This window comes from Saccostrea echinata, unplaced genomic scaffold (genome assembly GCF_033153115.1).
Source record: "Saccostrea echinata isolate AGI-Se365-2 ecotype Australia unplaced genomic scaffold, CSIRO_AGI_Sech_v1 ptg000009l, whole genome shotgun sequence".
In the NCBI taxonomy this organism is placed as follows: domain Eukaryota; kingdom Metazoa; phylum Mollusca; class Bivalvia; order Ostreida; family Ostreidae; genus Saccostrea; species Saccostrea echinata.
In genome coordinates this window covers 17,616,216-17,629,773 of record NW_026889758.1, presented here as the reverse complement: position 1 = coordinate 17,629,773, position 13,558 = coordinate 17,616,216, and the positions used below count along the sequence as shown (strand labels likewise).

The 13,558-nt window shown below is 33.2% G+C and overlaps 1 protein-coding gene and 1 long non-coding RNA gene across 2 annotated transcripts; one reads left to right on the top strand and one right to left on the bottom strand.

The window, feature by feature from the left end:
* Positions 1-428: 428 nt before the first annotated feature.
* LOC133182478 (uncharacterized) lies at positions 429-13,408 on the top strand. Its single transcript, XM_061317324.1, has 5 exons — positions 429-510; positions 1,270-1,395; positions 1,684-1,825; positions 9,455-9,547; positions 13,362-13,408. The coding sequence occupies exons 2-5, from the start codon at positions 1,297-1,299 to the stop codon at positions 13,406-13,408; spliced, it is 381 nt and encodes a 126-aa protein (XP_061173308.1). The 5' UTR covers positions 429-510; positions 1,270-1,296.
* Positions 4,964-6,377, bottom strand: LOC133181919 (uncharacterized). Its single transcript, XR_009720503.1, has 3 exons — positions 6,204-6,377; positions 5,601-5,889; positions 4,964-5,065 (listed from the first exon to the last, which is right to left on the bottom strand). It is a non-coding gene; the product is annotated as an uncharacterized LOC133181919 (long non-coding RNA).
* Positions 13,409-13,558: the final 150 nt, after the last annotated feature.

The window sequence follows — 13,558 nt, the reverse complement described above, 5'->3', positions numbered from 1 at the left end:
TCCCTTGTTTTTATAAGAATAGTACATCTATAATCCCCTATATTCTAATGATAAATTACATACCAATTTCCTCTTTGATCCCCAATAATGACCCCTACCCTCACCCCAGAGGCCTTTATAACTTTAATCTATTGAATCATGAGGTTTTTAGAAATATTCCCATTATTTTAGTCTCTTCTTGATCATACCTCTTTGAAATATGTCTGTGTTCTTCATTTGAAAAAAATGAAACAACTTTCCCAAATGATTCTTTCTTGTAAGCTTGATTGATTTTTGTTCAGTTTCTCCAGAATTCCCAGTTAATTGACGGACAGACAGATGCACAAACTATACCAAAATTAAGTTGGAATTACACTCCCCTTCGCATAAAAATTGAAATGAACTAACATCTGATTAACAGTTTTAGCAAATGGAAAATCCAAAACAAGTGTTCAAGAAAATAAAATTGAACAACAGCCTGAGAATAATTCAAATCAACAATTTATTGAGATTGGATCCACTGCATTTGAGGTATTGTATGAAACTAAATATTTATTGAGGATTAAATTTCCTGATTTTTTTTTTTTACCTCTTAATAAAATTAATTTAAAAACAACTGAAAAAAATACCCTAACAAATCATTTTTAAATCAGGTATCCATTAATTTTTATCCCCCTGTTTTTCCCTCCTTCTACATTATTATCAATAATAACCACTCCTTTGCTTACAAATCTAATATTAAAAAAATTGAAAACCAAACTTCAGAAATCCAAACATGAATGCAAAATGTAAGGAACAAAATTTACATTCAATTAATACAGAGTTTACAATCCTCCCTCTAGTCCCTTATTACAACAGGAAGTTTTAATGTTAGATAGTTAACTATACATCATATCATTTACAATACTCAAAACATTCTGAAACCTGACAATCAAAACTAACCATGCCAAATCATTTACCAACTTGTCAATGAACAATTTGAAAAAAAAAATAAAAAAAATCATAAATGCATATTCATCCACATTTTGATATACATTGTTTTTTTAAGACAAGCATAGTAAAAAAAAACCCATCCTTCTTTTCAACATTAAATACTTTACTTTTTATTTCAATGTATAAAACTCAATACAATTTTTTGTAGTTGAACATGGAATTTATTTCACTTATGAGACAAACATTGTTTTAATATATATTTTCATCGATGCTTTACAATTGTGTCCCCCTCTTTAAATAAATTCCATATCAAACTAAAAAAAAACAATGATTATCCTTTACTTATCCCACTTGCAGAGCTTCCCAAATGCACTCCAAAGCTATATGCAGCAACTACTGCTATACAAAGGGTTTACACCAATTGGCAACTACTTTGACAAATTTGTGCTAAAAGATTATGACCTTGATGAAAGACAATTGCAGGTACCCAAAATATGTACTTTTTTTTACCTGACCTTTAAATTGGATAAGCAACATGTTTTCTGTATTTAACAGGTTGACATAATTTACTTAGGGAATTTAATTTAATAGCTACACAATTTAAACTATATATACATCAGAATATATAAAAAATTGTATTTTACAATTAATAAATAAATTCTCTAGCTTAGTTTCTTTTATGTAAACTATACTACATATTACATAATAAATAACTTAAACCTCTTTTAAAAAATCATATCTACTAAGTCAAGTACAATTTTTTTCTTCCAGGCAAATAAATTTGTCTTTGTACATAGATCCAGCAAGTCTTTCCAGGGCTCTTCCTTCCACTGGTGTTTCACTTGTTCTTGCAATAATACCAGATCATCACTGGTGAATGCACTATCCTGGAGTGTTGACATTTCTCATGATGGTTAGTCTTTAATCCTAAAAAATCATTTTTAAAAAAAAGTGTATATATATATATATATATATATATATATATATATATATATATATATATATATATATATATATATATATAGATATGCAAATGTTTTCTTTCATATAACACTATTAAAAGCAATGCCTATCTATATCTGTATAAGCACTGGTTCCTCACATCAAAAATGTTTGACGTAATTTCTCATTGACGTCATAAAGGGTCGATGCGCAATCAATGGATCAAACATGTGCCGTTGAGTTTGAAAAATAAAGCCTTTCATGCGTTAAAGATTATAATCAGGCAAATGTAAAATATAAATAAGTCACAAATGTAAATACAAGTAATAAGGTATGATTTTAAAACATCTATACAGTATATAAATAAGGGTTGGTACGAGATCAAATTTGATCTTGTGACCAACCCATATTTATGTCCTGAAAGATGTTTAAAAATGATACCTAATTTCCTAAATATATACAGTCAAACATCGTTATTTTGAACACAATGGGACCAAGAACAAGAGGGCCATGGGCCACATCCCCTTTATGAGCACTTTAGCTAGGAAAAAGCAGAATTATAGTTCAATGTAAACCAATGCTCACTACTAATACCCCCACTCTGATGCAAATATACCCTCTAATGGCATTCCTAAATAAAAACTGGTAAAATTTCAAGCATCTATGATGAGCAGGACTCTAAATAATTAATGGCCTGCTAGTCTTGGGCAAATGAAATTACCAAAATGTCTTCTTCAAACAGCTAGAGGTATTGATGGTTTTCTCTGTAAAACTTATAAAGTTGTCTTTTAATCAGATAGGTGGTATTTTACATTTTATTTTTAATGAATCTATATTTTCATGTACTTTTGTTGATGCCTGGAAAAGAGCCAGAGTAGTGATCCATTGCACAAAGTGGGTGATGAACATCTAGTAAACAATAAGACATGTATCGATTTTGTCAGTTATTAGCAAAATTATTGAGTGTCATGTTTTTAATTCTTTTTTATGAATATTTAACAAAGAAGAAGTTAATAACTGAAAATCAATCAGGTTTTTGGCCAAGTCATTCATCTGAAACTGCACTAAACAGTCTTACAGATAAATGGTTTAAAAACATGGATGATGGGAAAATTACAGGACTTTTGTTTATTAACCTGCGTAATGCTTTTGATACAGTCAATCATAAAGTTCTTTTACACCAGCTTAAGTCGTTTGGAATTTGTCAAAATACTTTTAAATGGTTTCAATCTTATCTCTCAAATCATAAGCAATGTGTCAGTTGGTGAGGTGTGTTTTCTCAAGAAAAAGATACATCTTAAGGTGTCCCTCAAGGGTCAATTTTAGGACTGTTATTTTTTACTCTTTATATTAATGACTATTCAAAGTGTCTTAAACACTCTTCGGTTACAATGTATGTAGACGACAACTCAGAGGACATAAGAGATAAATGTATACATGTTCTAGAGAAAAAACTTCAAAAAGACCTCGACTTAGGTATTGAATAGTTGAACAAAAATAAACTCTGTATATATCTAAAAAAAAACGCAGTGTATGCTTATTGTCACATCTAAAAGGTTGCAGAAATTTAGAAATCTTAACATAAATTTTAGTGGTGTGCAGATTGAATTTGTGAAACAGGCAAAATTACTTGATGTGTATATTGATAATGCTGTATCTTGGAATGCTTAAATATTCCAGAAAATTTAACTCCTATCAGCTTTTTTATTTCCTTGTTTAAATTGGATGCCAATCAAGGATTATTTTATGTTTAGACAAGTCATTTTTCTATTTAAGGGTTTAAACAACCAAATGCCAGATTATCTTCATGTGTTTCAATATATACATAAGATGTCAGTTGTCGCCAAATCAGGTCCAATGGTTGTATGTCAAATCTATTATATTTACCACATACCACAAGTCAAAACAGAAAATTACAGATGTTCATATAGCTATTCATCTGCATTTATTTGGAACAAACTATCACAAAATGTTCAGAACTCTAGTTCAGTGGGTATTTTAAATCGGTGTATCTTACTGAGTATTCAATACTAGATTTCCATTCCAATTCATTGAGTGTCCAATTTATGAGTGTATTGTTACAAATACGTTTCTACATGTATATATCTGTCATGTGATTGTACTTTTACATCATGTTTTTTATTTAGATGCTAGTTTTATATGCCCATATATAATTGTAAAAATGTTTTGTAGCAGGACCACAATGAAAACTAGCTTTATGCTTAATTGTGCACCGTAATCCTGGATAAATAAAGTTTATTATTATTATTAATTATTATTTCTGCGCCCAGTTAATTTTAAATCTGGGTTAATTAGTACATTAAAGAGGACATGTGCCCTTCAGATCAGTGCTTTTTTTTTTTACCTACCCCGAAATACATGTGGGTTTCACATGTTGACAAACAGCCTACACACCATCCAGGAAGATGCCTCATGCACATCTAAAAAAAAGAGTTCCCTTTAATTCAGTGGCTCAATTCTGCTAAAGATATGATATTCTTAGTACATTTGTCCAAAATTAATACTGTAGGCCTAAAAATTTTTACCAAAAATGAAAAAAGAAAAAGAAACTGTCTCTATATACATGGAACTATAATTGACTAAGTTCATTTTGATTGGCTGTTTCCTTACGTAAGACCTTTATGACAACTAAAAGTTAATGAAATTAAATGAAATTTGCAGAAAATGTCTTTTAGTTATTTATCTTTCATATACTAGTGCACCAAATTTATCTTTGTCCTTAAGGGATGAAAAATAGGAGATAACTCTTCCTAACAGATTATTGAATTTTAGGCTTAATTTCTGTACAAATTCATCTACAGTATATTAATTTCAAACTTTAAAAAATCTAATGAGTGAATTATTCAGAAAAAAATGGAATAAAATACAAGCTGAAATGTTGGAGTTCTTGGCTATCTGCTTAAAAGTTTTTTCAGCTCTAATTAATAAGCTCTAATTAGCTAAGGAACAGAAAGTTTACTGATTTATAAGAAATTAATTATCAAAAAATTGAAAATCTTAATTCTAAAACGAAGTCAGAGACTGGAAAAAAAGGTGTCAAAAGAGACTTCAATAATGTACCTTGGAGCTTTGATAACAGTGATCACTGATTAATGGCTGGTGATTAAGATGGGTTCTTTAGCAGTAGGGGTGAGGAGGCTTTTCCATCAGTCATCAAAGAATGGAGTTTCTCTTAGAAGACCAGGCAGCTCTAAAATAAATAAACTTTTCCATCAGTCATCAAAGAATGCAGTTTCTCTCAGAAGACCAGGCAGCTCCAAATTAAATAAACAACACAAAAGTTTACAATACTTGAAAATGTGCACCACATACAATAGAATATTCTTGGAAAAAGTCTACAAGTGTACAATAAAATAATAATCATGCCAAAAAGGGACCAAAATGGTTGCATCAACATCAATACAAAAAAGGAAGTATTCCTCACAACAAAGGCCAGAAGAATACAGGGACCACCAGCCCAGTCCAATTTCTAGTTCCCATAAGAAGACTAAGTAAAGAAAAGTTTAGTGACATTGTACGGCCACAGAAAAATGGAATGTTTGCAGTTACAGATGCCAAGAGCCGAAGCAGTGAAAAGAAGATTTTGCGACCCAGGCCAAGTGAAATCCAGCCTGTAGACTCCTACATGGAAGCTGTGTCACATGACCTGAATTCAAAATTTTACAGAGTACTTCACCAAGAAAAGACTGCTAAATTGTGGAATCATGCATTTAAAGAACACTCACATAAGTTTCCAGACTGTGACGGTTCACTGGACTGGAATCAGCATGGGGAGGAAAAACGAGGCCTGGCATGGATCCTTTCCATCCGATGGAAGAAGTGCCACTATACCAGTCACTGAGAAAAGCTTTACTAAGAGGTGAGGAGATCTGTAAGGGGACGAAGAGCTGCACAGCTTAATGTGGCCATGGCTGTCGGTCACCTGTTGGTCACCAGTCTTACAATAGAAGGTATGCGTGGTATGCTTCTTGGTGCAAATATTGAACCAGCTTCAGCCGTCAACATGCAACAGACCTGCAACAAAGTGGGAAAAATTATCACCGAAGCAAATAAAAACAGTATGAAGAAAATAAGGCAGAATTTTCAAAAACTTAATGAAAAATGTGGACCTCCTGAGTCCTGATACTGCTATCAGAGCGGAAGGACATGCTCGGTATAATAATGCCACCTTCAGTGCCATTGGAAAAAACCTCATTTCAAGCTGCCACCCAAGTGACTTATACCGTAAGTGAAAATGTAACTCAGAGGAAAAATGTTGTGGCAGTTTTCTGTGGGAACAAACTATGCAAGAAAGGCACACACCTACGAAGCAAAGGAAAGGAAGTTACCTGCCCAGGACACGAAGACTGCAATGCAACCATTCCTCCGTAGACCACCATTGGAGATGAGAAGAGATGGGCTGCAAACTGTATCGGTGAGTTACAAAGTGATGACCGTCCACTCGTCATTTCCCATTTCATCAGTGATGGAGATAGTGCCGCTGTGTCTGGTGCATCTGAAAAACAAGGACATGTGATTGAAAACCTTAAAGACATGCATCATTTCTTTGACTCTCAAAGAAAACAGACTGCTAAGGCTCCATTCAGCAGTCACATGTTTCCAGGGAGAACCAAAGCCATAGGAGAATCCTTGCAGAGAAGATTTGCCTTGGACCTGAAGCTTTGATGCAGGACAGAGTACGAGAATTGCTTCAAACACTACTCCAGAGACTTACCTTTGATGAAGCGGGCTATGTCCACTGCTGTTCGTTCCATCATAAGCTGGTACCACTGACAGTGCGGAAAGTCCTATCAACTTTATTCCTTTTCCTGAAAAGCAATAAGTGGAACTCTTCAGTGTTGCCTAGTGACTTTGCATTAAACATGACAGAAAAAGACAAATGTTTGTTAAAAGACAGTATAAATTTGACTTTAGGACCAATTAATCTTGATAGAATTAAACATCATACTTGTACACAAAAATCTGAATCTGTGAATAGGGCATATTTAAAATCAAATCCAAAATGTATTACAAGTAGTAGAAATTTCCAGAGTAGAATACATAAACTTGTCCACTCACTGAATAGGGGTCATGGAACCTCACCATTGGAACTTTGTGATTCTGTAGGGGCACCTCTTGTAAAAGGAAGTAGAGTGGTCCATCATCTAAAACAACAACAAAATAGGCAAAATTACTTTAAAATGAAACAAAAACTATTAAAACATAAATCTCAAATAAAATACAATAGATCTAAAAGATATCAGCTGCAGGATAAAAAAATCTAAAGACACTTACTGTAAATCATTAACAGATCCAAAATTAAAAAGGAAGTTGTAAGATTCTGAAAGAGGGGGCATTGATGCTGTGTAATTAAAAAGTATGAAAGAGCTAGGTTCACTTTATGCATAAAATGGCCCTGTTCTTGTGTCAATTAATTGACTATCACCCTCTGCATTTCATATATCATAATAAAGTAGAGACTTAGCGCTCTCATTTCCTATAACAAATTTTCTTTTTGAGAATTCAGGTATTGGAAAACAGGCTTTGTGAAAATGCAATGTTGTTGAATTTAGCAGAAAACAAGCATATTTGACTACATTCAGCAAAGAATTAAAATATGAGCACAACCCTCGATTCAAAAATTAAACCATGTTTTATGATTTTAAGAAACAGACCTTTCATTATGTAATTGCATATTTTAGATCAGAAGTTGTGCTCTATATGGAATATTGAAATAATTCTCCAACTTTTGGCCATTTTTAAAGGAATTTACAGGATATAGTAAAAATGAAGCCATTCATGACGTCATAATGCATTGCCTATATAGAAAATCACGTGATGTTCAATAGATACACAGTCAAAAAAGGGTCCAAGTGATAAATACAGCATTGTCAACCAAAACTGAGCAGTTTCAATTTTTCAGAAACTCACAGGGCCAAAAAAAAACCCAAGTGGCCCTTGCTCTTTGTATTTAATACATATTTTGTGAATTGCCTTACATGTAATAATTGTTGCTATGTTTTATTATGCACTAATTCTATTCAACTGTGTAAATGGGGAAAATTTGGATATGTTATTGTATGTGTAAAATGTGACATTTTCTTATATGAGTGAGTCTGTGTATGTAAAAATGTTTTATTTTCTATCATTTATCTCATTAAAATTATTTTAATTAATTATCTTGCTTTTCTTACCTGTCTGATGAACACAACAAAGCTAAGGTTACAGAGGTATACGGGTGTCGAAACTCTCTGGTGATAACCAGACTGCATGCCGTATTGTATATCCCCCATTATTAATCTTTAAAAGGGGAGACTACTCCTGAAATCAAAGAAATTGTAGTCAAAATGAGAGTTACATGTTCCTCTTTAAGGTCTCACATAAGGAAATAATTTCACTATATGTTACTATATATCTTAAATTAAATCAATTGACTAGACTCTCAGATAATTCATGAAAGAGAAAATAAAGATTAATGCCGAGACAAAAATTTGAGATCAGAAAAAATACCCCTTATGTGGCTTTTAAGAAACAAAATTGAGAGTAGACATACCAACATCGAAATACATGTGGGTTTACATGTTGACAAACAGCCTACACACCATCCAGGAAGTTGCCTCATGCGCACCTAAAAAAAGAGTTTCCTTTAATTCAGTGGCTCAATTCTGCTAAAGATATGATATTCCTAGTACATGAGTCCAAAATTAATACTGTAGGCCTAAAAATGTTGCCTAAAATGAAAAAAGAAAAAGAAATTGTCTCTATATACATGGAACTTTAATTGACTAAGTTCATTTTGATTGGCTATTTCCTTGCACAAGGCCTTTAAAATGGTTGACTGTCCAAGTTCAGTTGTTTCTTGTTCTGCTAAGCAGTACTACCAGTATCACAATATGAACAAAATATTACTATTATTAATATGGTTTTGGGCCAGTCATTTTAAAATCTACTTGCCTAGTGGGACAGTAAAGGTGCTGAGCTGACCAATAAAAAATTAAGCCCATAGCCCAAGTGACTAGTGAAAAAAAAAGAAATTCTAGTCCAGATAGGTAGTTGCCCACAAAACTGAATGAAATTTGGTACAGACTGACACATGGATAAACAGGAAGTTAACATCAGATTTCTACAGAAATGAATCCCACCATATGGCATGCCTAAATAAAGACTATGCTAAAATTTCATGCATTCGCATTGAGAAGTTGTTGACAAAACTGAGATGGAAATTTTGCAGGGACAGATGCACGGAGTAACAGGACGTTGACGCAAGATTCATTCGAGCTCGGTATATATTGTACTCCTCAGGTGTCTATATCATCGTATTGACCTCAAAAACCAGCAATAATTGTATATTCTTTGTCAGATTCTATCGCAGTCTTATAATGTGTGTGGATGCTTTTTTCTGCATAAACTATCATGCTAGTTGTAAGTAAACAGCTAACTACACTTAGATTTATTTACATCTTTGAAGCTACAAAGCAGGTGACACATGCATTCCTTGGAACACTCTATTTTTTTCATATGCAAAACAATGTTCCTGTTTCATTTTTCATATGCAAAACAATATGTGTGTTAAAATTCTCAACTTATCTACATTTCTTAGCTTTTTTACAACGCTATCCAAGGTGCATACATATTGATGCAGTATCATTTCTGATGGAAAGATATGATTCAAGAGAGGATCTGCAACCTGAAGGTATTAAAATGGAAAAAAATTTATAAATAATCGTCAAAGAAAAAATGCATTTGTAAGTTTTACTTCTCATACCTATTAAAACAAGAGGCCCATGGGTCTTATTCGTCACCCATGTATCATGTAACAACTTTCCAACAATGAATTTGGTTTGTGTTTTAAACCAGAAGCCATGAAATTCACAATTTTGAAAGAGGCACCATTGTTCATCATAACTATACACTTAGCATGCTTAGTTTGATTACTTATTACCCAGAGCGGTGAGATTAAGGTAAAAAATGTTGATGCAGTTGAATAGCTTACATCAGTATGTATCAGCATATGAAGTTTGATTACACTTTCTTGAATGGTTCATTTAAAACTGAGCTAAACACTAATTTTATGAAAGCGAGGTCAAGGTCAAAGGAAAGGTCCAGCCCACGCAAGTGAATTAAGGCTAGGTATAGGCATTTTTATGCAAATAAACTAATTAAAATGCCTAAGGACTATATCTATTGCACAGAGAACGTTAAAGCTTATTGTCTAATACATACTTGGTACCCATGACATGAGACAGCCAGTACATATTATGACGTCATTGTTCTTTTCTACACAAGATTATAAAAGACATTAACAAAAAATGCTTTGGCGCAAGGGTATGCTCTATTTCATTTAACTAAAACAAGGTATATTTAGAATCAAAATACTCCCAAGGATTGCTGGCATTGTTGCACAGATATCAACAACTCAGTTGTTTAATGAAAGAAAAAGTGAGCAAGCTCACATACCCCACGCTCCCCCAAAACTTGACAATGCAACACGTACTGAATGGCACAGTGCATTTTAAATACACAGTATAATTCAAAAAGGGGCATTACTTGCAAAAAATCATCACATCAAAAATTCTTGCATATAAGGACATTCAAATCATTGTATGTATACAAATCTATACATTATGTCTGAAATACCTACAAAGTTTCAGGAAATTCAGTGCAGGAGTTATGCTGATAAACTGTTATTTAAATTCCTCCTTGATTTCGATTTGTTAATGAGTGTAAGTCCATGTCTAACACATGACAACTTACACATTTAGATAATTGATGGAAACAAAATTATGATGTAGTCATATGAATTTGTTCATATACTGTACTTATGAAATTATTTAAGGCAAAGCACCAATTTGAAGGGGGGGGGGGGGGGGAAGAACTATCCAAGATTCAAGATTTTGTGTGTGTGTTAAATCATTAATATTTTGATCTCAAAATCAATAGGGGTCTTTTAAGGTCATAAAATATTTCACATAAAATGTCATTACAAAGGCTTATTCCAGTGGATTTCCTTATTACCTAGCTGGAAAGTTTCTTCAATAATAGGCAAAACTCTTGGGGCAAAAATAATGGAATCGGAATTTCCTGGTAATATGCACATCTACACACTGTGTCCTAAATATCTGCAAAGTTTGATGAAATTCTGTGTGGTGGTTTAAGAGGAGTTGCGCTGACAAACTGTTCATATCTATATTCAAGATATGGCCAAAAATCAAGTTGAAAAGTGCCGAAATTCCCAGAAAAAATAAAGGAATCGGAATTTCCTGGTAATATGCACATCTGCAAAGTTTGACAAAATTCTGTGCAGCGGTTTAAGAGGAGTTGCGCTGACAAACTGTTCATCTCTATATTCAAGATATGGCCAAAAATGTAAGTTGAAAAGTGCCGAAATTCCCAGAAAAAATAAAGGAATCGGAATTTCCTGGTAATATGCATATCTACACATTGTGTCCTAAATATCTGCAAAGTTTGACGAAATTCTGTGCAGCGGTTTAGGAGGAGTTGCGCTGACAAAAAAACAGGACTGACGGGTCAAAAACATTATACCCCCCGCAACTAGTTGCGTGGGGTATAATTACTACTTGTAAAGTTTTAAGTTGGATCTGGGTTAAAATGTACAGTCCGTTATAAGTTTCCTCAGATTCCGATCAAATGAGAAAATGCCTAGGATTTGTGCAGCAGTTTAATTAATAACTAATCTATAGAAAATTCTTCTTAGCATTATACATTTTTATGCAAAATTAAATAGGGTAATCCCTTGCACCGAAGCTGTTGATGTGTTTTATTACCTCCAGTATGCAAGAACAATGACGTCATAATATGACTTCATAATGTGTACTGACTAAACATATCTTGGGTACTAAGTATGTACAGTGCAGTCTCGTTATTAAGGTGACGGTTTTATAAGACAGAACCATTATTACATTGTAAATTCAAAGCACAAAACCATTTCTTAAATCTATACAAAATAGAACCGTTTATTATGATGTCCTAAAATGCAGGGACTCGGTATTACTATGTAAAAATTCTGTCCACAATTTTTTTCACTCCGTGTTTATTCACTGCTGATCAATGGTAGACACTTAAGGAGATGCTAAATAAACATTGAAACACCTGTGCTCTGACAGTGTTAACCTACAGACCCGCTAGGTGATTAGTGACGCTCGACTGCACACACCTGACTGCTATAGCGAGGTCAGCAGAACTGGAGACATTGTGTCAAAGCCATTGTTGAACAATTAAACCGTTTATTTATAAATGTAGTCTCTAGTTTATCTATCTCTGTAAAGTTTATTTTATCTTTATACTTTGGTTAATAAATAAAATTAATTTACTCTATAAAAGGTTACATTTAATCTTGTTCATGTATGTTCAAGATGTATTGTGTAATTTTGTTTGCAATTAAACTGCGGTAATGTACAGCTTGGGTATTAAACATAATTTGGGCCAAATTTGAACTTCACTTACGTTTTAACAGCTTGGATTGTGGCTTGGACTACCTCACAGGTGTCAGGAGAAATTCAAATCGATAATTGCTGAACCCCTAATTGAACTCTGTTCAGTAATTTAAACAATAAAATTTATTTTGACATATAGCTTGTGTATTGTCAAATTCCGTCCATAAATACGTCAGTCACACTGCCCCCTTTCATCAGTTGTTCACTGCTGCTCTAAGCTCATTGAACACCCAAAAGCTCACTAAAAATTGTTGTTGTTATGTAGTAACGACTATAAATTGATTACGAAGATGGCTTATTGAAATTTTTACGAATGAATTATCTAGAGAGTCAGAAACAGAAGTAAAAGGAAATGGTGGTAGATAAATGAAGATCACCAAAGTTTTTATAAGAAATATGCACATTTCTTTTAAAATGAAGGAAAAAGAAGAAATATCATCTTGAAGACATCTATTCAAGATAAGTTGTTAATAAATCATATACGTGTTTGCTTTTTAGTTAAGAATTGGAACAGAAGAAGGGAACAAAAGGGCAAAAATACACCTCCCACAAAAATAACAAGCTTTCAAAACGATGTTTTAATGGATTTTATTGGGAACCTTTATTACGTTGCCCTCAGTATTATGATATTTTCCCATGACAAAATGAACATCGTAATAATGAGACCGTACTGTATAAGAAAAATAATTCAAAACTTTCTCTGAATTATAGGTATACTTCTTATGTGTTTTTATAAACTCATTTGCATAGAAACGCCCATACCTAGCCTTAACTCACTTCGTGCAGGTGAGCTAAAAATACAAAAAGTGCCCTCACAGTCACCAGAGTACACGAGTTTCTTTGTCTATGTCTAATTTAGCCCCATCCTGTTCAAAATTATATGTAAAATTTTTCTGATATGTTACATCTCTCTATAATCTTCAGATCAAAAGGACATGAAGGACTTGATGACATACTAAATAAACTCAATCTTTTGTCAGAATTTTCTTATTAAAGAAATCAAATCATAATTGTTGACAACTTTTAATTAATTGTTTAGTCTTTACTTTCCAGATCACAGTTATTCTCTTCATTGCTATCAATCTCAGGTATGTGAATAGAAGACTTGTTTAGTACATACATGGATATACCAAATTCACCAGTTGCCCTTCTGGTGCAGTGGTTAGAGCGTCTCTCTAGAGTCGCCCAGTAAGGGGCTGATCTTAAGGTTGCAGGTTCGAATCCACTGCCCAATGTGGAGACCGGTTCTT